Source organism: Phalacrocorax aristotelis, chromosome 17 (assembly GCF_949628215.1).
Source record: "Phalacrocorax aristotelis chromosome 17, bGulAri2.1, whole genome shotgun sequence".
Classification (NCBI taxonomy): domain Eukaryota; kingdom Metazoa; phylum Chordata; class Aves; order Suliformes; family Phalacrocoracidae; genus Phalacrocorax; species Phalacrocorax aristotelis.
Window position 1 is genome coordinate 649,351 of NC_134292.1, and position 25,704 is coordinate 675,054.

Sequence of the window (25,704 nt, forward strand, 5' to 3'; positions counted from 1 at the left end):
GCCGAGGTGCGAAGGGCCCCGGCCCTGGGGGCAAGGGGTGATGGGGGCGGGTGGGCGCTGGGCGCTGCAGGGCTGGGTGCGGGCAGACACAGCCAGGGGCTCCCACCCAACCCATCGCTGGGGAAACCTCTCCTGGCAAACACTAAGAAGCAAAAAAATAAACCCTACGTTCTTGCGGGGTCTCAGAAAACCCGTGGGAAGGGTTTGGAGGCTACTCCAGCTGCAAGAACAGGACGGCTGCTCTCGCTATTCCCTGGGGAAGGTTTGGGGATGGTGGACCCGCAGCATCCTCCCTCCCTATCCCTCCCCATCCCGTCCCACCCTGCTCCTAAGAGGAGCACTCTGAGACGAGGGCCCTGCAGTGGGTAGCCTGGCCCCATACCACACACTCGCATGGGTCTCAAACATGGTCGTTTAATAAAATCTCATTTTAAAAGAACTACATACAACAACGAAGGGCACGGAGAGAAGGGCAGCAGCCCATGGGAAAGGGAGCAGGGTGCGGGGAAAGGATCTGTGCAGTGACAGTCTCTGCCAGCAGCCCCGCTGGGGATGTTCCCACACCACCACCGCTCAACAGCACAGGGCACTGCCGCTGCTGCCTGCCCTGCCCGTGCCTGCCTGCATGTGCAACGGCTTCTGAGCGTGCAACGGCTCCTGTGCATGCAACAGCTCCTGTGCATGCAGGAGGCCACCCATGTGCAAGAAGTCACCCCCATGGCAAGACACCACCTGCATGCAACAGGTTACCTGTGGCTGTGACAGTCCACGCCAGGGTCTGGACATGAAGCCACATCTGTGAAAAGCAACCCAAAACTTGTCCTGGGCCTTATGCAGGAGGGGTCACAGCCAATGCACCAGGGAGGCTTTGGGGAAGAGTGCTGGGCTCCGAGCAAGGACTTGTCGGTGGGGGCTGGTGAGCCCGGATGCAGATACGGGCAGTAGAGGGGTGCAGGGGGTCTCTGCAGCCCAGGGGATGCCTGGGATGGAGAGGCAGAGACTGTCCCCTGCCACAGAGGGATGCCTGGGGAGAGCGCCGGGCCAGGCTCCACAGGGATGCTGCAAAGGGCATGGACTCCATGGGGCAGAGAAGCAGCACAGCAAAGCCACCGTGCCTTGGCTACTCCACCCAGGCATCTGAGACCCCACTAGTCTTGCTCCTTCCTCCCCCTTGGCCACACAGGCTTAAGACCAAAACACTGAGCCTCTTCTGAGCATTCACCCCATGGAGGCCTGGGGTGAGAGCCCAGCCAGCACCCAGGGCTGCCACAAGGAAATCCTCTGCCTGCATAGTCCGGCATGGTGTCAAAGGCCACGGCTGCACCAGGACTGTCTGCGCCCCAGGGCCTCAGAGGACCAGCACCCTTAGAAGGGGATGGAGCCAGTGCAGGGGCCAGGGCAGAGCCTCTGGTTCCGGCTGGGCATGGCACAGAGCAGCATCTGAAGATGTATCCTGGGAGCGATGCCAGTGCCTGCCCAAGCCTGCTCCTGCTCTTGGTTCCTGGAGCAGGACCCTACTACCAGGGGCTGCCCAGGCTGGGAACGAGGGGACAGACCAGGCACCAGAGCCTTTAGCAATGCCACCCACTCTGTGTGAAGTCTCCATCCCTGGCAAAGGGGCTCTGGGCAGCCCTGATGCCTTTCCCTGCAGACATGAGCATGCTCGGACGCCCTGGCCCCTCTCCTGCTCTGCAACCCCCTCTTCAGTCCTTTCCCAGCTGCTGTTGCATCAGCCCAGCTACAGCCACGGCAGCAGCCCTCTTCTCAAAGCCAAATGCAAAGAGGCAGCGCTGCATTCCCCCCCTCCCCCCAGCCCCGTTTCTGTGCCAAGGCAGTGGCCACCCGCCCCACAGGACTGCTGTGTCCCCGAGAGCAGTGAGCAAAGGGCAAGGCAGGGACGCGATCAGAGCAGCAAAGAGGACAAGAATGCTGGAAATGGGGCAATTTTCCCCCTCCCGTAGCTGTTAGTGGGTGTTTATTGGGCAGGCATCAAACAGTCTGGCAGAGTGGGGTCCGCGCCCCTTTGCCCGGCTGCGGGTGCCCCTCCGGTGTGGCCACCCCGCCGGGTTTTGGCGTTGGGCATACAGTCCGTAGCGAGCTTGGGCAGAGGAGAGGAGGGGTGTTACTGGTGCGACTTGGGGTTCGAGGGGTGTAAGGAGGAGTCGTCAAACAGCGGGTTCCTCACTTCCATTTCTCCGGTCTGCAGTAGTGGAGGGAGCAGGATGGGGGGAAGGAAAAGGCAGGAGGTCAAAAACCGGCTGGGGGTTGAGCTGCCCTGAACCCCAGCACAGCAAGGAGGGTAGAGGATGGGGGACCTCGTGGGCTGGGCTGGGGTGACACACACCAGGTCTCCGCTGTCACCCCTAGAAAGGTGCTGCCTCCCCACCAGGAGCAGCCAGGGATGCTGGGAGGGGATGATGGCATATGGGATGGGACCCCACAGCCTGGCTGGGGACCCCAGGAGAGGACCCTCAGCCTGGCTGGCAGGAATGGGGTTCCTTGCCCAGACTGCTCGCCTGCCATGAAGTGCCCTTTAATGGGCCTGTAAAGACCTAATGATGACCCTTAATCTAGGCCCTGATGGTCAGGCTCCGCAACCATTACCATGTGAAAAGCTCTTTTTGGGTCTCTTTGTGCTCTTTGTACCCAGGGCTGTTAGGAGCTGCCCTTCCCCAGGGTCCCCTGACAGCCAGGAAAGTGTCGTGTCCACCCGCCCCCCCCCCCCCCCCCCCGGGTTTGAGGGGCCACAGGTCCCTGGCCCAGGTGCTGGGGAGGTACCAGGATGAGTTCCCCTGTCCTGGTGCCCAAAAGCCTAAGGTGGCCATGTCCTTGGCACCACAGCGATGGCCGGTTGGGTCTGCCAAGGGCCGCTCCAGCTCTCCACTCCTGGGGCCACGGGGCAGTGCTCCCCAGCGAATGGCCCCATGCTGCAGCACCCATACCAGGGCACCCACTCCTGCGCAATGGACAGCTCCGGTGGGACCTGGCCAAGGCGCATGGCGGTGGTCCAACCAAGCAGAGGGGTTGGCCTATCTCAGGGTTTGATGAAGGACGTGTTTAAAAGGCTCCTTGTGAGGAACTGCATATCCCAAGCATGTGTTGGATCCTACCCCGCACGCACAGGTTCCCTCCCAGATGCCCTGTGCCCGCCGTACCGGAGCCAGCCCAGGGCACTCGTACACGGTGAAGTCTCCATCCTCGTTCTCCTCGTCAGATGACGCTGAGTCCGGCAGCTTGGGCTCCTCTTTATGCCTGGGGGGAGAGGATGCAGAGAGGGGATGAAGCCCAAAGGGATGACTAACAGCACCCCAGTTAATGGCAGGGCATCGATCAGAGACCAGGTCTGCTTACTTCTCCATGGAGAGCATCTGCTGCTTTTGGTGCTGGTAGTGGTACATCTGGGCACTCTGAGCCAGTGTCTTGTCCCCAGGCTGTGGAGAGAGCAAGGACAGGCATGGAGGCCGGGCTCCAGAGAGCACCCAGCCTGGCTGGTGGGTGTCCCCTACCATGTCAGAAGCCCCTCAAGCACAGCACCAGCATGACCCCTGCACCAAAAACCCTGCAAGAAGGGTTGAGGGCACCTTACCGAGATCTTGTCATAGGGTAAGGGGCTGGCTGCTCGCTGTGCCGCGTAGTCTGCTTTCTGTGCCAGCCTGACCTCCTTCTGCAGCCTGCCAGGGAAGAGAGCAGTCAGCAGGGGCCACTGGACTGGATGACTCCATACAGGAGCCAGCGACCCCAGGGGAGCTCAGTGCTCCCACCCACATCCCTGTTCCCTGTGATGGCACCCACGACGAGTGCCACCCCCACGTGCAGCCACCTCCATCCCATGAGGCCTGGGCATGAGGCACCGACATGCTGCGGCTGACAACACCCAGCACCACAGCAATGCCCAAACCAGGTGCCACCAGCTCTCAGGAGCCTGTGCCTGGCATGGGGATGTCCCACCACTGTCCTCCAGCCCTGACTGGCAGACACTACCTGCAGGTGGACTGGCAAGGACAGCTATTGCCTCTCCTCCAAACCCCCCACACGCCCAGGAAGCACAGGAACAAGCTCCTGTGGGCATGAGGACACTGAGGGACTGGCTGGCCCCAGCAGCCCCCGTCTCACCTGCACCAGCAGACTGCAGCCACGATCAGTGCCGAGATCCCAGCCACTGTGCACACCACAATCAGCCCTGCAGAAGTGGAGCAGGACACAGAGGGACAGTGGGTGAGCGTGGCAGCATGGTGCCACCAGCTCACGCTTCCCCAGCAAGGACATGAAACCCCTTCCCATGAGCTGCCTGTCCCCAGGGTCTCACCAAGCACCACATCGTCATTTGAAGGGATGGGGGATGCCTCCACCGGGTACTTCTGGACCGTGGAGGTAGTGGAGGTGGGGAGGGTGGCAGCTGCCTTGCTGCCGGCGGGGCCCCGCTGCAGAAGCCCCTCTCTCAGCCCACTGGCCATGCGCTGTCTGCCACTGCCAGGGACCAGGGTGGCTGCGGGAGAAGGCATAGCCGTGAGCTGAGCTGCACCTGGGCAGCTCTGGAGGGCAAACCAGCCTGGGGTGCAGGGTCTGGCTGCCGCAGGGTCTGCAGCACTGCTGCAGAGAGTGGTGGAAGTGAGGGACAGACACTTACTCCTGGGCTTGCCATCCCGCAGCTGGTGGGGGTGAGGAGCCTCTTGCCTGGCCAGCACGTCTGCCAGAAAATCAATTTCTTCCTCCAAGCTGGGAACGGACGTCCGCCCTGCGCCGAGAGAGAGTGTGAGACAGGCACCTTGGGATGTGGCTGCATGCCCAGCCCCAGGGACGGACCCAGCATCCCCCTGAGAAGGGGCTCATGTCCCAGCACAAGCAAATGCAGGTGGTTTGGAGTCCAAGCCCACTTGGATGCAGCCTTCTGGCACACCGGTGGTCCCAAAGCTGAGACCTGGGATCCGCACCTGTCCTTGCTGCTTTTGGGATGTTTCTCACCCTGCAGATGTTGAAGGCTGCAGGAGCAGCAGTGGCTGCAGCTGCTCGCATGCCAGAACCAGTGGGTCCTGCAGAGCCCTGTAGGAGCAGGCAGGCTGCCAGCACCCGCTGCTCAGGACCTGCCCTGTGTCCCTGCACCCAGGGCCATACAATGGCCCTGAGCGAGGAGGGACACGAGCTGGACTAGGAGAGACACCCCACAGCTGCCCTGCTGCTGCGGGGTGTGAGGGGCAGCTCTGGCAGGGCAAATCACAGATCTGCTGCAGGCAGTGGGTCCATTTCAAGAGCAGGCAGGGGACACCTGAACACTGTTTTTTTCACCCCAAATTGCCCTGTATGCCCCAGGGGCTGGAGCCATCCCAGAGCAGGGCTCATCTGCGACTGTCCAGGAGTTGGTGGGAAACCTCGCTCCAGCTGAGGGGCCAGTTTCTGCCCAGCACTCGGCAGGATGTGGCCCCTTTGGGGAGGGGGTTGGAGTGCTCCATGCAGTGAGGACTATCATATATCCTCAAGGGTATTTCATGGCTGGCTGCCCCAGCCCATGTCCTCGCATGGTGTATGTCAGGGACCCACAAAAGACCATCTACCCTGTGATGTGGGGCACAAGCAGGACCCCCACCCCGGGCTTGGGGTACCCACCCAAGGGGTGAGAGTACAGAGCAGGAGTCGAGTTGCTGTCCTCAGACTCACTGAGCAGAGTCAAGCTCTGATGCTTACCACTCTGCTTTTAACAGGATTAAACTCAACTTCAAAGGCAGGAGATGTCCCTGTCCCCATCCCTGCTCCCTCTGCCCCATCTCTGTCGTATTCAGGCTGTTCCCAGCAGGAAGCCCTGGAGGGTAAATCAAGACATACAAAGGCGAGGTGGTACCAGCAGCTTGGTTCCTGGATAATTCAAGTTTATAACAATTACAGCTCCTCTGGAATCTGTCCTCGCTCCCAGTATTTGGAAATAAACCCCAGTTCCCTCCAGAGCTGGGCACAGAGGCCATTCAGCCGCTCTATGACTCAGAGCCACATGAGCCAAAAAACAGTTTAAAAGGGGGACACTCTTGCTTTAGGCAAGTGCATGAAGGGCCACTGTCCCCTGTGACCCCTGGCTCCCCAAAGCACCCCTCAGCCCCTCATCCCTGGCAGGAGCCAGAGCTCCTTTGCACCCTGTTATTCCCATGCCCAAAGTGATTTGCAAAGCAGTGCTGTGGCCATGCAGTGCCAGGTTTGGGGCTGTGCCATCAGCCGTGGTGCCAAGGAGCCATCATCGGTATAGGCTCTCCCAATGGGCAGGGGAGCTGGCATGGGACCAAGCATGACAGCCCTGTGCCCTGTGGGGACAGGCCTGTGGCCAGGAGGTGACAGCCTGGTGCCTCATGGGGACAGTCCTGTGCCTGGGATCGGGACAGCCTGGCTCTAGCTCCCCACTGCACTCAGGGAAAGGCTTGTCCCCATTCCCGGGGGACCTAGGGGACAATCCTGCCCATGGCCACGTGTGTCACCATCAGGCCTGGGGAAAATGGGCTGCATTGGTGCTGCCACCATTGGGGTGGCATGGTCCAGCCCTGCCCTGACGTTCCTTGGCCTTGCGTAGACACAGCTCCAACAGCTGACACTTCAGGAGTATGAACATGGAATGACTGGGGGAAAAAAAAAGCTGGAAAACCAGCAAAAGCAGTTCCCAGGTCACTCTGAGCCTCCTGCTGTGCGAAGTGGCACACGCAAAACCTAGGCAGCTGTGCCATTTGTGGTTTCTGGCATTGCCAGCAGTGCCTGGATCATGCCGCTCACCTGCATTAACCAGCTTTATCACCGAGTTCCCTTTTAGCGGCTCAAAATCCCCACACCCGTTTTGTTCGGCAGCTGAGATTTCCCTTGCCACCCCACAATGTTTGCAGGGCAGAAGCAGCCTGTCACTGGTGGGTGGTTCCTGCCAGGCACTGCAGGTCGGTGAGACGCTGCGGTGAAATGCTGGCCCAGGGCTGCTCCCCAGGGAACAGGGGGCCGGGGCTGACCCTGATTCCTGCCCAGCTGCCCAGGGGCTGCTTTTGCTGCAAGAGGAAGAGGGATGAGGGCCTTCCAGGGGCCTCCCCAGCCCCGCTGCAGCGAGTTAGGCATGCTGGGCAGGCACAGGGCGTACACAGGACACGGAGGGTGCGCACAGGGTATGCACATGGCACGGAGAGTGAATGCAGGGTATGAACAGGGCACACGGTATGCACAGGCGGCATGCAGGGCAATGCAAAGGACACACAGGGAGTACGCAGGGAGCAGAGAGTGCTTGCAGAGGGAACGGGTGCCCTCTCATGGTAGGTCCCACCACCTGCCTGCAGCAGGAAGGGCACGGCCAGGCTGGCACACAGCATCCCAGCCCAGCTGCTCTCCCCGCCCTGCCCCTCCTTGGGACTTTTCTCTCCCCAGGGTCTCCAGGGCTCAACCGTGGAACACATACAGCGGTCTCACCAGTTACCATGAGGGGTTTGGGGACAGCAGGGATCAAGAAGGAACATGTGTGGCTTCTTCCCAGCCAGAAGAGATGTTGACAGGCTCCACAGGAGGGCACACAATTCCTACAAATCCATTTATTTCTATAGTCCTGCATCAGGATGGCTGATGCTTTCCTGGCTGCGGGCAGCAGAGCAAATGGGGAGGGGGAAACGCCCAGGTCCACAAACTGGGATCCCCTTTTCCCCATCTTCCCAAAGCGGGGCTCAGCCCCAGGTCTGTGCCAGTGGAGTTGAGCAGGGATGGGATCCACCAGCCCAAACCACATCATGCAAACTCATCACAGCACATTCAAATGGCATATAGTATGTGGTGCTGGCAGCATTTTGGGGGCTCGGACCCCTGTGCAGGCAGCACCAGTGACATACAGGCAGCTGGCTGCCCACCTGACTGAAGTAACTGCAGGATGCACTGCATCATCAGGTCCCACGCATCCCATCTCACCTCTGTGCTGGTGCTGTGTTGGGTATGCCAAGACATCCATGTACACCATCACCAATGGCAGGAATATGCCACTCACGTGCATCACCCTCCCAAGACCCCAGAAAGCTGCTCTTGGTGCCTGCCTGTCTGCATGGGTACGCTGGAGGAGAGGAGCCCCAGCTGCTGCCCACGATTCTGCCAGGACCTGCAACCAACCATGGGGATGGCATGGTGGCGAATGCGGGGGCAGCTGGGATCCCGGGATCAGCTTCACCAGCAGTCACAAGCAGCTCAAGGATGCCTAACCCTTTAAAGGGGCTACCAAGCATCCTTGAGCCCTGGCAGCCCCCCCATTTGCACTGCATTCCCCCCCAGAATGCAGCTATCACACCTCCTCTGCATTCTCGCAGGCTCCCCCAGTTGCACTGGGCAGCTGGGTACTGTTGCCAGACCAAGGTACAGGCAGGATGCAAAAGCACCCATGGAAAAATATCAGGGCCTCCCTGACAAAAGGAGCTGGGCATCCTCGGGATGCTACTGCTCCCCTGCATGCTAAAATAGAGGATTTGGGAGGGGATCCCCCTTTTTCTTTTTTCCCCTGTACCCACACTTTTGCTGCCAGAAGGTGGGGGCATTGCTTGAGACAAGAGGACAGGGCTGGGAGAGACCCTGGCATGCTCTCCATTCTCCCAGCATCCTCCCAGAGGATGCTACAGAAGTTCCACATCTCCCCGACAAAGCCGCGAGAGGACACTACCACAGTCCCAGAGAAGCCAGCAGAGGATGCTACAGCGGTCCCACACCTCTCTGCTGAAGCCAGGCAAGGATGCTACTGTGCCTGGGTCTCCCTGCAGAAGTCTGCAAGGAGCGGGGTTGCCATGGAGATGCCAGTGCATCTGCAGCCCTTCTGAAAGGGGAATTTACTCCCAAGACTTCACAGTAAAAAATAAACCACCAATAACTGTTAAAGCTGTTCAGTACCCGTGGATGTGGTGCCTGTGGCAGGGGTCATCTGCCCATTGGACCCCTGCTTGCTGCCAAGCACCAAGCCTGGACCCAATCCTGTGCCATCCCTGCTCTCGTCCCCCTCAGCCATCGCTCCCATTTCAGTGCAGCCTGGACCCTCTGCCCGAGAGCCAAAGGCTTGCACAGATCCCGGGCCCTGCTTTGGGGATCTCCCCTCTGACTTAGGGGGTGATCCTCCTGCCAGGAGGCTGATGGCGTGAAGGGCACGATGGGCTCTGCCATCCCCCATGTGCCCACCTGCTGCAAGTTGTGGGCTGACCCACGGAGAAAGGGCACTCTTGCGGCATCCCGGCAGGACCTCTGGTGTGCTCAAGACACAGGAATCAGAACGCAAAGCAAACCCCTCAAAAACCCAGAGGACCCCTCCACGCAGGCAGCAGCTTGGGTGCAGGGGGGAGCTGTCTCTCTGGGTCCTGCCATGGTCTAGTGAACTTGTCCTCCTGGCCCAGACCGCCCAGCGTGGGACGAGCCACTCTGCGTGTTTTCTGGAGCTCCCCAGGCCTTGGGGTGGGGGCAAAGGGCTGTGCCGGTGGGGATACTGCCTGGCGAGCACCAGCTCAGCCCCACACCAGGGCCAGGCAATGCTGCGGAGTGCCCACCGCAGGCAGGAGCTGGGCTCCAGGAGGGACCATGGGCTTTGCCCGCTGGAAAAAAAACAACCCCCCTTTAGCAAGAGGATTTTGGGGGCAGTGGAAGTGAAAAGCAGGCAGAGAAGGGCAGGCTGGAGGAAGATGCTGGTTGATGGTCTTTGCAGCAGGCATGAAGGAGGTTCAGAGGTGCTTGGGAGCCCCCACCCCGCACCCAAGCAGTCCCCAGCGAAACCCACACGGGGGCAGTGTGTGAGGTCATGGCTGGGTCCTGGCTCCTTCCACACACAGAGACCACTCCACTTCAGTTAAAGGAAAAATAATTGGGTGGAGCCAAATTTTAGTCTTAATTCTTCTGCTCATTGAATCTGGAAGAAAAACCACAAGGTGGGGGGCACAGAAACAGCTCTGCCTGCAGCTTTCCAAGCTGCATGAAGAGTTGAGGGTCACCCTAAAAAATGCGTTTGCCCAGCTCCCAGAACTGTCTGGGTGGTCAAGCCAGGGTGCAGGTGCTGTGGCTGCACCTGGAGCATCCTCCACGCACTGCAGCAGTGGATGGGAGACCCCTGTGCAGGCATGGGTGACCATGGGCTGCTGCTCCCCAGGGATGCTCTGCCCATCTCTCTGCCCACTGGCACAGTGCAGCCACCCAGGCTGCCACAGCCCCACAGCTCCCTTGAGAAAGGAGTGAGGGAATAACACGCAGTGCAGCCCTTGGTGCCCTCATGCACAGCCAGGCAGGGGTCCTACTCGGTGCTGCTGAGTCCAGCCCTCCTGGCATGGATGCTGGCCATCACCAGAGGAGGAGATGGCAGCACCAAACCACAGCCCAACATCTCAAACTAATGGGAACCAGGTATTGAAATCCCAAATACTGGCATGGCTTAGCCCTGGGACAGGTGAGGCCACGGGCTTCCATTTGCCTCAGCCACGGGTCTGCCCAAGTCACAACCTGTGAAAGCAACTACCCTGCTCCTGCAAAGCCTAGGGCTCTGTGCAGCCACATCCCCTACTCCGAAAAGCCCCCACCCCAGAGCAGCCAGGCAGACCCTGGAGTGCCCTTGCAGCCATCCGGGCTGCCTTCTGCCCCTGGGCTCCTGGGTACCCCTGTGTGCTGGCAGGGCCCAGCGGCACACGTGGTCACTGGTACAGCTGCAGGAGGATGCACAAGGAAGCGGGGTTGGGTCAACATGCTCCCCACCAGCCTCGAAGCCGTGCCACAACTGCATCGAGACAGGGCGTGGGGAGAGAGGGAGCAGAGCTGCTGTCCTCAAAGGCATATGGCTGCCACAGAGAGAAGAAGCTAGAGGATGGGGAGCAGGGGTGCTGCTGGGGTGGGGGGCTGCCGTGAAGCATGGGTACCTCCTGGAGCTGCAGAAGTGCAGGGCAGGTTTGCAGGCAGGGCAGGGGGTTGCAGAAGGGGCTGCTGCAGAGTGGGTGCACCTACCACTGGGTGAGAGCTGCTTCTGGATACATCGCCCACGGTCGTCCTCCTGGAAGGTGCGTAGGCAAGGGCCACAGGCGCCTGACCCTGGCGGGCAGAACTCCCGACGCTGCAGGGCACAGTCAAGGCTCCGGGGACAGGACGCTGCTGTGGGGATGGGAGAAAATAGGTCAGGAGAAGGAGACAGGTCCATGGCTGCTTGGCGTGGGATAAAGCCACCCTGGGCAGCTCCCCTGCAGCTCATGGGTACAGATGTGCTTCACTGGAGCCGCCCCTCAGCCCTTCATAACGTCATTATTGACTGCAAATGAGTATGGGTTCTAATGACCTGGAAGTTGGACTTGATGATCTTTATATGACCTTTCCAGCTCAAGATATTCTACAATTTTATGACCTGCACAAGGCTGTTTGCTGCCTGCAGGAAAAAGCAGGCAGTGCCCGTCCTCTTGCACAGGACCACAAGCCCCAGGGTACCACTGTTCCATGGGATGCCTATGTCCCAGGGTGCTGCAGGACACCCTGAGTCCTGCGGAGCTGGAGGCGATGAGGGTCTCCAGTGCCTGCATGCACCACACAGGCAGTGGCCGAGCAGGCTGGCAGCTGAAATCCAACCAAAACAAACTGATGCTCATGCGGTCAAACAAACAAAACCCCAAACCAATCCTCCCGTAAAGCCTCAGGACAGCTGCAACAGGCCATCACAGGCAGCAGCAGCTTTGGTTTCCATCCCTTTGGTATTGTGACAGGGAGATACAGTGGCACCCAGCCCTCCCCTGGTGATGTACCATGCCCAAACCTCCCTTGTGGCTTTACAGGGCATCTCGTTTCCATGTCAGATCCAGGGACCTCTCTGGTACCTGGGAACAGGCACGAGCCCCCCATGCTCTGACCTCATCCAGGCCCAACACACTTGTGACATCATGGCAGCCTGCACGACCAGGAGCAGCCTTCCCCAGCCTGCCTCAAACCAGCGGGACCTCCTGGGCAGACACAAAGTCCCTGGGTCCTACACAAAGCCAAATCCTGAGACCGGGTGATGGTGGCAAACCACGTGTGGAGAAGGAGAGAGGAACAGTGACCAGCCAGACAGTGACACACAGGGCCAGCGCACAGGTCTCACTTTGCGGCATGGAGCTGTTGGGACACTCTGGGGTCCTGGCTTTCAGTGACAGCAGGAGGAGATGCTGCCAAGGATGGTGACACTGCTGGCACTGCCATGGCATGAGCACAGATGTCCCTCCCTTAGGAGCTGGTGGCAGTGCAGAGCCTGGTACTGCTCAACGCGCCCACGTCCTGGGGTGGGCACAGCCAGATGGGGAGGGTGCACAGCTGAATGGGGGGCATGCACAGTTGGGTGGGGGTGCACACAGCTGCCCCAGCCCTGCTCTTCACCTTGCCATGCGTGGCCATGCCCACACCTTTCCTGCAGGCAGCAGCACACAGGAGAGCACCACCACAGGTCTCTCACTGGGAGCAGAGCCAGGCCTGGCTGCCCCCAGCCTGGCGATGAGTCACAGCAGGCGCCAGCTCCCAGCACCATCCCACACTCCCACGCTGACACTGTGGGCAAAGTGCCTGTCATCTGCCTGTCCCCATGCCCCGGGGGATGGCAGCACCGGGGACAGTCCCAGCACAGCATGGCACCAAGCACCCCATGAGAAAGGTACCCCAACTTTGGAGGCTTTCCCAAGCATCCCCAACCCTGCAGCACACCAGGAGTGAGGGGGGCAGTGCTGCAGTGCCTAGGCACAGCACAGGGGAGTGTCCCAGTGCAGGATGGAGCCACCAGGACATGAAGCTCCAGGGCCACTGTGGCAGCTCTGCTCCTCCAGCCAGGGCGCAGATGCCGAGCTGGATGTCACCCCAAAGCAACATATGTGGGATGCCACCCACAACAAATCCCCCTTTGCACAGCTCTATTTCACCATTAAAGTGCTCACCGGAGGGTGGAACCGCTACTAATGGCCCCCAGACTGCACCCAGACCTCTCCCCACTGCATCCCATGGGGCATCACATTCATCACCCTCCAGTTGACCGTGCCAAAGGGGAGAGCTGCCTTTCCTGCAGAGGTTTCTCTTGCCAGCGGGGTTTCCTCAGCAGCTGCAATTAGGGTTGGTGAACCCCACGCTGTGTACAACAGCCTGAAAGGGATTCACTTGGGGTGGAGGGCAGAGGGTTTGTTCCCTGGGGACGGTACAGGGCTCAGCCAGGTGGCTGGGGGACAGTTAAGGCTTAATGGGAAACTAACTGGCCATTTAAGCACAGAAATTGGACTCGGCTGCCTGCTTCACCTGCTCTGGGCTGGCTCTCAAGGCCGCTTCTGTTCAAAATTCACAAAACAGCCAAAACACACAGCTGCTCAAGGGCAGGAGGAGGTTTTGGCACTGTGCAGCCCCAGGGGTGAGGACATGCCACATCCCTGTGGGGCACTGGGGGTCTCCAGACCCCCACCTGTGCCATGGACCCAGGGGAACACATCCCCCCAAAATAGGTGCTGCCAGAAGCTCTTCGCTGGCAGGAGGAAGCCACCTCAGCATAGGTCACCTGGCACTTGGAGCCACCCAGCACCATGAGAATCCAGTGGGACCCTCGGAGCCACCATGGGGCAGTGAGAGGGGTGAGGTGGGGGCCAGCCCTGAGCCAGTGCCAAGCAACTGGTTAAATAAACCCCAGCCTGGAATATATAAAAGGTTGTTATCTCTGTTTGAGGAACGAGCTGTGCTTGCCCAGCTGTCACAGGCTATGAGTAGGAGTGAGACAGGCAGGCACTGATCTAATTAAGCTCCCCATGTGTAATCAATTGGTGGTTAGCGAGCAGATATCACTGCATGGGCACCCTGCAGGGTGAGGGGTTCTGTAGAGGCTTTGCTGCTCTCTGGTTGGGCTGATGAGAGCAGGTGCCTCCACATCAGGTGCCAGGGACAGGGTGCTTCCTGTGCCAGCACTCAGGAGCCATGGGGACATCTCCCACCAAGAGGACCACCCACCCACCCTTGCTGGCGCTTCCTGCCCCAACCCTAAACACCTGCACATGTCCAGAGTGGCTGGTGCCACCCTGCCTAGTGTTCCAGCAGGCAGCCAGTAGGGTCCAGCTGCCATTTTGGGATGTACCTGACCCTCCCCATCACCCCTTGGCTTCCCCAGCCCTGGCACAGCACCCTGGTCATGTGCCCCCTCCCACATACCCACACCAAGGTGAGTGCTGGTGCTGGCACAGCATGTGGGCCCTGTTTCCACCCATGGCCATGCTGCCCACCTGCACCAGTTCCAGCTTGCAGGCTGCAGCCCCCCAGTCTTGCCTCTGCTCTTGTGGAGCTGCTGTCGAGTCTGGGAGAATTTGGGATTCCCCCCGACCCCAACCATGCCCCCTACTTGGCATCAGTGCATGCCAGCATGGCCAGCCCCACTGGCTGCTGGGGAAGGAGGGATGGTCTGGCCATGGGTAGGATGGGGAGGCTGGTCCCTGGGAACAGGGGCATGGCGGGGCAGCACAGACCTGCCTGTAAGGTGAAGCAAAAGGAGCATGCAATAACATGGAGTCTGAAGCCACTGCTGCCCACATGTGCCATGGGTATGTGGAGGGGGTGGAATGCTCCATCCAACTGCTGTCACTGCAGCTCCCATGGCACAAACCTCCCATGCAGGTGGGCAGCAAGCCCAGCCCAGCACAACCAGGGGTATCCCATTAAACCGGGCTTTGGGCTGGGACAAGCTGCTTGTGCTGGAGGAGGCTCCCTGCAGGCAGAAATGCAGACAGGAGCTGAGCCCAAGGCCAGTGGGCGAGTGGCACCGTGCAGACAGCACACAAAGACAAATGGTGAGCATGAGCCTGGGATGTGCAGGAGCAGGAACAGCTGGCATGCAAGCTCTGAGGTGTGCACACACATGCACATGCCCCAAGGCAGGTCATCCAGGGGTGGAAGCTCAGCACAACACCCCTGGCCCCAAGGACCCACCCTGGGGAGAACCATGCCAGGCACTCAGGGTGGGCCCCCAGGCGAGCAGAATGCCCGCAACAGGGGGTGCCTGCTGCACCCCTCCAAATGCCATAGGGTCTGTCAGCACCTTGCCATGGTAGGACATGGAGCTGCTGACAGTCATGGCCCTGGGTGAAGCGGTTCTTTTGACACTCATGCTGAAACACACAGGTGAAAAGAACCCCAACAATAACACCAGGGAGGATTTCTGAGTAGTCAGGAAGGCAGGAACTGCCCCCGCTGTGTCACTGCCACAGATACGGAGATAAAAGTTAACGTAAGAGGATAATTAATTAGTGCTGAGCACTGGTCCAAGTGCTTATGCTCTGTGCGCCGGCACCACCAACGCCTATCCTCCTGGCTGATGGAGCCCTGGTGCCAGTAGCATGAGCTGGCAGAGCCTGTTGGGCATCAGCCGCAGCGGATGAGCGGGCTCGGAGCTCGCGCCTGCCTGCTGGGAGCAGCCTGTCCCGGGGCTGCCGGTGTCTGGCTCTGCACAGCAGTAAAGGCACGGGGCCACACCAGGCATGGGGGGGTATCTGGGTGCCCAGGAAACAGGGGTGCAGGTCTCCGCTCCCATGTTGAGCCTCTGTAGGCTGGCACATGGCTGCAGCTGGAGGGACGACTATAGCCGAAGGCATGGCAGACCGCCAGCAGCGGCGGCATTCCAGGCCCCACAGCAGCGGGTGTGTGCCAGCTCCACTTCAAGGTCACTCCTCCTCCACCTCCTCCTCCGGCCAAGTGACGTGGGACCTGCTGTGGGACCTGCCTGCAAGCTGCCTGCCCTCCCAGTGCTTCCGCTGTGAGCTGGCACCAGCTGGGGCTTTCCTCCTGGCTCTGCAAATTGCTCCTGGTTCTGAAGGGCTGGAGCCAGCCCTGGGTGGGCAGGCCGGCAGGCAGGCATGCTGCCCCGCACCACACCCCAGCCCTCAGGGTCTCACTTCCCTCAAGCCCGCAGCCATCCCCAGGGCAGGGGCAGATGCTTCTGCCCAGCAGCAGGCCGGAGGATGGGGGTGCTGACACCCCCGAAAGCCCCAGCCCCACTCCACATATGCCCAGGGACACTGGCCCCCGAGTCAGCTGGGTGGCCACAGCCTTGTCTGCCAGCAGCCACAATAATAGGGCAAGAGCCAGGCTGGATGCTTGGGGTTGCCCGGGCTGGTGCCCCAGCCCTGGCACTGCTCCCACTGCACACACTGACCATGGGTGACACACACTGACACCAGCACTGATGCCGTGCTGGCAGCCTTGAGTCCTGCCAGGCTCCCCAACCTGGCTGCATCCCCCCTGCCCTGCAGCTTCTTGCACCTGAAAGCAGGGAGCCACGCTTCAGGCATGGCCGTACGCCCAGGAGTGATCCCCCCTCCCCGGGCATAGCTGCTGGCACCACGGCCCTGGCCATCCCAGCTCTGCCAGCGCGGCTCTGCCACCGCTCCAGCAGCCCCCGCGGGAGCCCTGCCATTGCCTGCAGCTGCTCACGTCACCGCCGTGCTCCTGCCCCCGAAAATGCAGCAGACGGAGACCCCTCCCGGGCTGGGGAGGCAGCAGAGAGGGGCTCTCTGCAAACACTGATCCCAGCAAACTGGGGGCAGGGGGGTGCTGGCCATGTCGTGCTGCTCCTGGGGACAGAGAACACGGCACATCCGCGCAGCCGGGCCCCCCGCCACACCCTCCTGCGGCAGCACTGGCGTGTGTGTGCCAGCCCACCAGAGAGCACTTTGTGGCTCAAAGTGCTTGTTTGCTTTTTCCTTCGGCAGGTTTGTCCAGGCAAAGGCCATGTGCCACCAGGCTTCCTGTCCCTGAGGCCACCTGGGACTCATGTCCCAGCTTCCAGATTTTCTGGTTCAGCCAGGCAGCCACCAAGTTCTGGCCCAGCTGATAAAGCATGCCAGCAGAGATGGTCCCAACACAGCTTACGTCATGGCCAAGGGACAGTGCCAGCAGCCCTGTGCCATAGGCTGGGTGACAGGCGTATCCCCTCAAGCTGGGGTCAGGGTGTCCCTGCAGGGACTCCCTGGCAGCATCCCCCCTGCCTGCCCTGCCTGTGCAGCAAATACCTCAGCTGCACCACGCTCCCACTGAGGGGATGGTCTTGTTGGCTGCATCCCCACCCAGGAACGACAGAAAATGCCACCACAAGCAGTCACCCAGCTGGAATGCCACTGCTAGCTGCTTCTGAGCCACCAGCCCCTGCAGGCGCTGCGGGGAGGGCTGCCTGCACTGGACCCCAGTGTACAGGCGGTGCAGGAGCACAGTGTGCACCCAGTGCTGGGGAAGAGACAGAGGAAGCGCGGGGTGGGCAGGGGCCTGTGGAGGCAGTGGGGCTGCGTGGCAGAGTGGACGGGAGCCACGCAGAGGGCAGCTGACTGCTGCAGCCCTGAGGCCATCATGATGGGCTCCCAGACCCTTGTCCCCCTCCAGGTTCAATGCCAAGGGGGAAAGAGAGGGCCAGGAGGGGCTGAGCCAGGCTTCCCCAGAGGTATGGGGATACCAAACCCTTGGCAACCCCAAACACTTCACTCCCCCGCCCCATAACCACTGGGGGGTTACCACAGAGCCTGTCCCTGCTCTAAAGCAGACCTCATCTACAAGCACCCCAAAACCTCAAGCTGCTCCTCAACTCAGGGCTGGGGAAAGGGGAAGCCCCAGGCAGCCTCCCTCTGCCAGGCCGATGGAGCAGAATTTTGTGTCATTGCTACTCACACCCGTTAACTGGCCAGAAAAATCCCTGTTCCCCACCCTGGCAACCTGCGCGGCCTGCCATGGTAAGAGTTGCTGGAGCGATGGGTGGTGCGGGAAGGGGAAATGGCACCTGGATGGATGGAAACGGCTCTGACAAACCACAGCTCCAGACTCCAACAGGGACCAGGCAGAGCCAGGAGGCAGCAGAGGATGCAGCCCCTTTGCCTGTGGAAGGTGAGGGGGGCACCAAGCCGAGCAAGACTCCCCCAGTTCCCCAGCCCAGCCATCCCTGGGTTCTGGCAGCTCTGGCCTCAGCACGCTGCCCCCTTCCACCTGCTCAGGGCAGCTCCAGCCCCACAGAGGCTGTGTTGCCTCTGGCAGGGTGATATGCTGCATCCCCCACTGTGCCAGGGTGATCCTGCAGCACCAGGGCTGTCTCCAGCCCCAAGTGCTTTGCCTCAGATATTCAGAAGAGAAGAATTAAAAAAAAAAAAGAAAAAAGAAAAAACAGATCCCATATGCCATTTTCCTGGTTCTGCCTGCTCAGGACTGCTGCTGGCTCTGCATTGCTGGCCCTGGCTCGGTTGTGTGTGCGCCCACCCATACCAGGGACCCCAGGCTGCCCCCAGTGCCACCCTATGCCAAAAAGCACCTTGCTGTTCTTTGCAGCTTGAACCACTCACTTGCAGTCCTGTTTATCTGGTTTTGCCCAAGCAAATATCAACTGGCTTTGTACCTGTCCACGGCTTGCCGGGACAGGTTTTTTTAAATTCCTCTTTTACTGGCTAGCCTCTGAGGTTTAGCACAATGTGACAGGTGAAATAGCCAGTGGTCAGGGCCAAGGTGTAGGCTGCCGTTGCAAGAGTGCTAGCGGGGCCGGCCCCATGCGAGCACGGTGTGCTAATGCCGGATGTGCAGCACAGTGGCCTCACCGGTGAGGGGGACCCCTCCTTGCTTCCCCATGGTGCTCTGGGATGCTCTGATGGGCAGCACAGCACAGTGCTGGACCCTTGCTGTGCTGGCATTGCAGGGGATGGGCAGCCCTGGCACCACCACCGTGCCTGCACCGGAGCAGGCTGTGCTCTGCAGGGCAGGGGGTTTTACAGCTCTGCTCCAAGCACAGACCCACCTGACGCCCTGAGCAGCCTCGAGGGAAGGTCTCGGGTCTAGCTCTCTCTTCCTGGCACTGGATGGGCACCAACCGATCAGCAGAGCAGCAGCCACAGAACCCAGTCTGCCAGGGCATGCACCTGCCCGGTGAGCTGCTGCAGAGCCACAGCCATGGGCAAGCTCTCTCTGCAGACCCATCACTGCTGGCTGGGAGGTGAAAGACATGAGCTCACCTCTCCCAGCTGAGCACCCAAAGAGCTGCCAGGCCAAGGGCCAGCATGGCTGTGCTGTCACAACTCAGTCATCTACGAGCAGCCGCACGCTCCCATTGCCGGGCTGGAAATAAAACCCCGGAGCAGCAGCTCTCCGATGAAGCACTGCTGCACCCACCAGGGCCAGCTGCTCTTTGGCAAAGCCAAAGCCCTCCCACACCTCACTGCCGTGAGACATTTTGCAGCCTTTGGTAAAGACGCGCTAGGATGATTTTGCTGATTAAACACCCTCGGGCAGCTCGGAGGCAGCGGCAGCAGCACAGGCAGCTTTGCTTGGGGTAGGGAGTCTGTCTGTCCTACCCTCACCATCTGACCTGTGCCCAACACTGGCCTCAGCGTTCCCACCAGCTGGTCGCCCTGAGATGGGGGGTTTGGGGACACAGTCACTAATCAGCAGGTCCCAGGGGCTATATGGACTGACTCTTACAGCTTCCCAACAGCTTGTGAGTGGGGACCCCCAGGCGGGCAGTCTGCAGCCCGGTGGACATGCAAAGTGAGAGATAGGCAGAAAAGCAGGGGCCACATCACCCCACCCTCCCCAGCCTGCGCCCACACTGACTCAGACACCATCAGTGATAAAGACCTGCAGGACCTTGTGTCCTGCTGGGGCAGAGAGAGCCCATTTTCTGTGCGCCCGTGGGATGCACAGCTGCATCTCAGGAACACTTGTGAATGCAGCATCCCAGGGCTCCTGGAAAAGGGCTGCAGACAGTGCCAAAACAGCTGGACCTGGAGATTTATTTTGGGTTTTATCCCCTGTGGCTTGGGGAAACCCTTTCCTTTCCAGTCAGAAAGCCAAGAATTACAACTGCAGGATGGGTCATGTTACCGGCAGCTTACCGGGCCCACCCTCTCTCCTGGTTTAGCAGGCGGCTGGGAAATAATCCCCGACAGACGTGAGATGATGAGCTCCCCGAGGCAGAGCTGCTCCTCCCACATGCAAGAGCCACAGGCTCCCCAGGAATGTTCCTCTGCTGACCCCCAACTCAACCCAGGCAGCACCCATGGGTGCTACAGGTGCACATCGAGAGCAGCACCTTCCCCACCTTTTGCTCTCTACCTCTATCGCCATCTCCTTTGTATAGGAAGGGAACAGGGGCCAGGAACCTGGGGGACCCCTGTGCCACGACAAGCCAGGGTCCACATGAGCATGCCAGCTGACATGTCACCTCTCATGTCACCCACCTGAAGCAATGGGTCCCCCACACCACAGAGCAAGCCTCCCTCCCGCAAAGGCTTTGCCCCTATCTGTCTGTGCAGGAGAGACCTCAGCAACACACCACTGGGTGCACTGGTTAGGGCGGGCAGCTGCCAGACCATGGTCCTCCAGTGCTCTGGGACAGGAAGAGGCAGAGACGGGGACCTGCTCCGGCTGCTCTTCCTTCCTCCAATTCAAAGTGCTCTCCAGGCACTTAATGGCCAGTTTCTTCCCGTTGCAATTATTGTTAGCTCATGAAGCAGCTAATTACAGGCCTGCTGCCGCCATTCGGTGCTCTGGTCACCCCTATGACAGCGGTGGTCGGTAAAACCCAGACATGGGAGGGAGATGCCCTGGCACTATAAGCAGTGCTGGGGCTGTGCCCTGGGGCTCTGGGGGGCAGCCTGCAAGGGGGACCCAGGAGACCAGGCTCAGAGCACCCTGTGGGGACAAAGCATGAGGGCATCATGTTTATGGGATTAACGCAGGGATGGGACTGATGGCAGCTCCTGTCCCCAGTGCCCAGGGACCCACTGCCTTGTGACTGGGGAGAGGCCACCCCTCCTTCCCCTGGCACCCCCATCACCCCATAATCCCTCCTACCCACAATATCCCCATCACCCCTTTTGTTGCCAGCACCTCCCATCACCCCTCCTGTCCCCAGCACACTGGCTACCCTGTGACCCCTCCTATCCCCATCACCCCTGACACACCGTTACCCCTCCTAGCCCCAACATCCCCATTACCCCTCTAGTCCCCAGCATCATCAAGCTCCCTGTCCCCTGTGCCCCTATCACACTGTCACCCCTCCTGTCCCCAGCATCCACATAACCCCTTCCGCCCCCAATGCCCCCCCGTATCGCACGCAGCAGAGCTAAACCGATTACCTCCCTTAATACCCCTGTGGCCCAGAAGAGCCTTTTCAGGCAAATGTCCTGGATTCATCTTCCCCTTCGTGCTGCAGGAAGGGCCCAGGCACCCCTGGGGAGCGAGAGGTCCCTAGGGAGGGGGGTGGCTCTGCGGGGCCATGGCAGCCCCAGGGAGCCCTCTCTAGGCAGCAGAGTCCCGGGGTTAGTCCAGGGTTCCACTCCAGACGCTCAAGACTGCCTGCGGAGCCCAAGTCTGCACCTGGGGCTGCCAGGGAAATTGTGGATCTCCCAGGCTCCAGGACCACGATCTCCCCACCCTGAGCTCCAGGTCTCCGTGCACTGGCACCCACAGGGTGGGCACACACGGGTTTGTGGGTCCCCAAGCTGCAGTGAAAGGAGAGAAGGGACATTTACCATGTCTCTTCCATAAACCGTAAACTCTTCCTTGACAGTGACCACATCGGGAACTGGGATCATGGAGATCAGGGGCCTCTTTCCATCCATTACCCCTCCCCATGCCTGTGGAAGGAGCTCTGCCCAGGTCCCTGGCACAGGTACCAACACACGGAGCCCCATGAGATGCCCATGCACCACATCCCCAGCTTCCTCCACTCCTCACCTACCCACGAGGGCTCATTTCTCATGGTGGGAGCCAGCTGAGCAAATGTAACCCCAGAGAACGTGGGGGGAACATTATCTCCAAGAATAAAGTCACACAAAAAATTAAACTTGGGAGCAATGTGCAGCTCCTGGGGGAGCAGCACCCCAGCTGCTACGTGGGAAACAGTCTGCACCGGCGTGGCAGAGGACATCCCGATGTGCAGCTGCGGGCGGGCTCGAAGGGATGTTCAAAGGGGGCTCGGCATGTCCCTGAGTGGGACCATTGCCCACCGCTACCATGGGGACACAGATGACCTTCTCTGCATCTCAAGCAAAAGCTGGGCTGGAAATATCTGCTTTCCGCAGACTGACCTGTGCGATGTTGGGGGGCTCAGAGACCACCCCCTGATTACCCACCGGGCAGAGCCCTGGGAGTCTTGGTAGGGCAGTCGGTTCCTTGCAAGTGCCACAGGCACAGCACCAGGCACTGCTGCGATGCTCCCAAGGGGGGCTTGGAGCTGCCCCAGCTTCAGCATTCAGGATGACATTCCTGGGGGGACACCCCCTGTGCCCCAACACCGCCATGGCTTCTACCCCAGCATGGTGATTGCAAAGCAGGCAAATTAAAATCCAAGAGATGGATAATCCCACCACAGGCTGAGCATGAGGACTTCATAGGGGATGGCTCCTGCCTTGCCGTCCCCAGCTCTGGACCTTGAGAAGTCCCTGTGCCACCACAAAGCTGGGGCAACCCCTATCAGCACTGCTGTGCTCTCACCCGCATCCCTGAGTGGCACAAGGAGCCAGCAGTTCACACGTGGCCAAATGGGTCACTTGAACTAGAAAAGGACCACGAGTTTTTTGCTGAACAGCTTCTCCAGGTGTTTCTGATGCAAAGCACACTGGCTGCAGCAGCAGGGCCAGGTTTTTCAGGGTTATTAAAAAAAGAGGTTCTTGCTTGTCATCCCATTTGGAAAATCTTTTTTTTTGTTTATAATAATAGTAATAATAATAGATTAAATTTGGCAACTAATTACTCAAGAAGGGGTGAGAAGTCTGACTCTCACTAATGCTCCAGGAAATGCAGTCAGTAAACAGGCAACCAAGAGTTTCTGCCTGAAACTGGGTGCACTGGATAGAGACACATGGGGAAAAAACTAAGGAGCACCAACCAAAACTAAAACACAGGCTGCACCCCCCTCCAAAGCCAGGGGCTGCCCTTCCTCCAGCTCGGATCTGTCCCTTGGCAGGGTAAGAATGTCACCGTGCCATGTGCCCCTGCATCCCAGAAGATGGCCATCTATTGCAGGGGCCTCTGTGTTGCAGCACTGGCAGATGAAGGTGGGGAGGAGGAGATGCCACTCCCTGTTTTACAAAGTTTTGCTGAAGCTGCAGAGGCAGGAGGACGCAGGTATGGAAGTCTGGGAACTTCTATCCCAACTCTCTCCTTGCCAAGAGCCAGCTTCACCAGCACGCCCCGGAGCGGGAGCTGTCTCTGGCCCTGCTGCCTTCACTGTGCAGCTGTCCCCAGAGAAAGCCAAGCTCTGCCCCTTCTGCCCAGGAAGTGAAATTATAAAACAGAAAGAAACAGCCAACATTTCCCTTGCCCCGCCATGCTCAGGGAGGAAGGCTGTGAGGACAGGACAGCAACTCCTTTCCCTGCCCAGCCATCCTGTAGATGCTCCTCCAGGCACCCCAGCTATCCCAACCCAGAGCTCCCCACTGCCACAGTCTTTTCGCTGCACAAACCCGACCTCCCGGCAGTGGGATGCTGCTGTCGGCATTTTCAGGCAGTACAACAACGTGATTGGAAGCATTGCAAAGAAACCATCCCCAGCCTTCTCTTGGGGGCAAAGAGGTTGAGCCATCCATCCCAACCCCACTTGTGCTGAGAGTGCGATAACCCAGCTGCTGGAGTGGGCTGCTGCTGGTGAAGCAAGGCCCCTAGCACTTGCTTCATCTCTGGCAGTCCCCCAGGGCTGAGAAGGGAGGGGAAGGGAAGGGGAAACTCTGCTATCTCCCCCCCATGACAGCCCACAGACACAGCCACCCTGAGCAGCCCCTCGAGGGGTCCCTCCCTCCCTGGCCACTGCCAGGCCAGCTTATCCCACCCCAACCCCTTAAATCTGGAGGCAGCAGAGATTATGTTAGATCACTGGCGGCTGCATCAGAGCCACCTGGATCTCCTTCCTCCCACCCCAGCTTGTGTCACCAGCACCCCTAGATGGGCCACCCTGGCCTCGACACAAGAGAAGAGGGAGAGCACAGGAGCATCCCCACCTCTGCATTCAGCCCCCCAGCATGGAAAGACCTGGATATTTTGAACTGCTGGGAGATTTAAAAAAACCTGCACCTCCTTGCCCTCCCATAGAGCAGGCAGGAGCATGGTGAGGCCGCACTGTCATAGAATCATAAAGGTTGGAAAGGACCTCTAGGATCAGCTGATGGCAGGTTGCCTGCCTGGTGTCCGCCCCTCTGGCGAGCCAGAGCAGGGAGAACAATATCAGATCCGCAAACAATGCTGGGATCAAGGAGGCACTCCCCAGCTCCTGCGGCCAGCGAGGCGGAAAGCACCTGCCCAGAGACATATCGTCCTGCAGGCAGGGACACTGCACCTCCCTGCAGGTAGGACCAACCGACGTGGGCAAAGGTGGGCAGCCCCCGGGTTTTGCTGCAGGCAACAACACTTGAGGCTGGTTGGGGTTTTTGGCAGGGTGGTGTTTATGCCCATTGCAGCCCCACACACCCCAGCAGTGGGCACAGAGCGAGTGAACACAGTGCACAACCAGGGCCAGACCTGCTGGGAAGGGAAATGCACTCACCTAGACCCCAAAACTAAAAAAAAAAACCCAAACCAATGAAAACCAAACCCTAAACAACCCTTAAGAAAACAAAAAGAAGGCCAAAGGCAGTGCTGCTGGGAGGGAAATGAAAGCCATGCACTTTTTCTGCCCCGGGAGAGAGAAATGCACCTCCGTCATTGATTCAGCCCCTTGGCACACTGCTGCTGCTGCTCCCCTCGAGGGAGCAACTCTGGGCAGGTGAGCAAACGGGGTGCTCTGGGCCTGGCCCAGCCTCCCAGCAGCTCTATAAGATGGCTCGGTCACCACAGCAGTCTTATTCGGGTTTTTTTTTTGTTTGATTTGGATCTTGTTAGTTTGTGTGTTTGTTTTTGGTTTGGTTTTTGTTCTGTTTGGGTTTTTATTCAATTTATTATTTTATTTTATTCCCCCAATAAAGGCGCTTCATGAGGGCCACAGTGTAGGGCCGCTCCCACAAGTCCATGTTCTCTCCTCTCTCCCTGTCCAGCATCAGCCCCCGTATCTGTGGGTACCTGCTGCCACCCCAAGCCGCTGCCGGGGACCAGCCCTGCGCCCCGGGAGCGCCGCGGGCCTGGCTGGGAGCCGGCTGGGGTGGGGGAAACCCTGTGGGGCTGCGCTGGGGGAGCCCACGGGCCGTTTCCCACCTTGCTTTCAGGCCGCGGGGGTGCGCGGCCCGCGCTGCCCGCGGAAGGATGCTGCGCGGCTCCTAACCCACGGCAGCTCCCCGCACCCCCCCAGACGCTGCGGGGGAGGGTGGCCGCGGGAGCCGCGGTGCGGGGAGGGACCCGCTGCCCTCTCCCAGGGGGCTGGGAGACTGAACACCCACGGATGCTGAGCCCTCGTGGGGGTGGGGATGGGTGCCAACCGCACCGGGTTCGCCGTGGGAGGGGCCACGCGGGTCCCTCGGGAAGGGGACGCGAGCATCCGCCTTGCTCCGTGGCGGAAGGAGGACACACAGACACGGGGGGTTACACGGAGACGCACTCACCGGCACGGGCGAGGCGCGGGCGGCAGACCCCGAGGGCAGCGAGCAGCAGCAGCAGCGCTCCGCGGCGGGCGGCAGCGCCCCGGGCCGCCACCATCCTCCACCGACGCGGGCGGGCGTGGGGGCCGCGGCGGCTGCGGGCGGTGGCGGGAGCGCCGGGGCGGGGCCGGGGCGAGGGGTGGGGTCCGATGGCCCCGCCCCCTCCGCCCCGCCCCGCCCCGCCGAGCCCCGCCCCTCCTGCAGCATCCCT

At 60.1% G+C, this 25,704-nt stretch overlaps 1 protein-coding gene across 1 annotated transcript; it reads right to left on the bottom strand.

Annotated features, from left to right (window-relative positions):
* Positions 1-398: 398 nt before the first annotated feature.
* NPDC1 (neural proliferation, differentiation and control 1) lies at positions 399-25,619 on the bottom strand. The gene is made up of 9 exons (XM_075111899.1): positions 25,458-25,619; positions 10,942-11,085; positions 4,628-4,735; positions 4,307-4,486; positions 4,114-4,180; positions 3,587-3,671; positions 3,352-3,431; positions 3,156-3,252; positions 399-2,200 (listed from the first exon to the last, which is right to left on the bottom strand). The coding sequence occupies exons 1-9, from the start codon at positions 25,549-25,551 to the stop codon at positions 2,123-2,125; spliced, it is 933 nt and encodes a 310-aa protein (XP_074968000.1). The 5' UTR covers positions 25,552-25,619; the 3' UTR covers positions 399-2,122.
* Between the last annotated feature and the right edge of the window lie 85 nt (positions 25,620-25,704).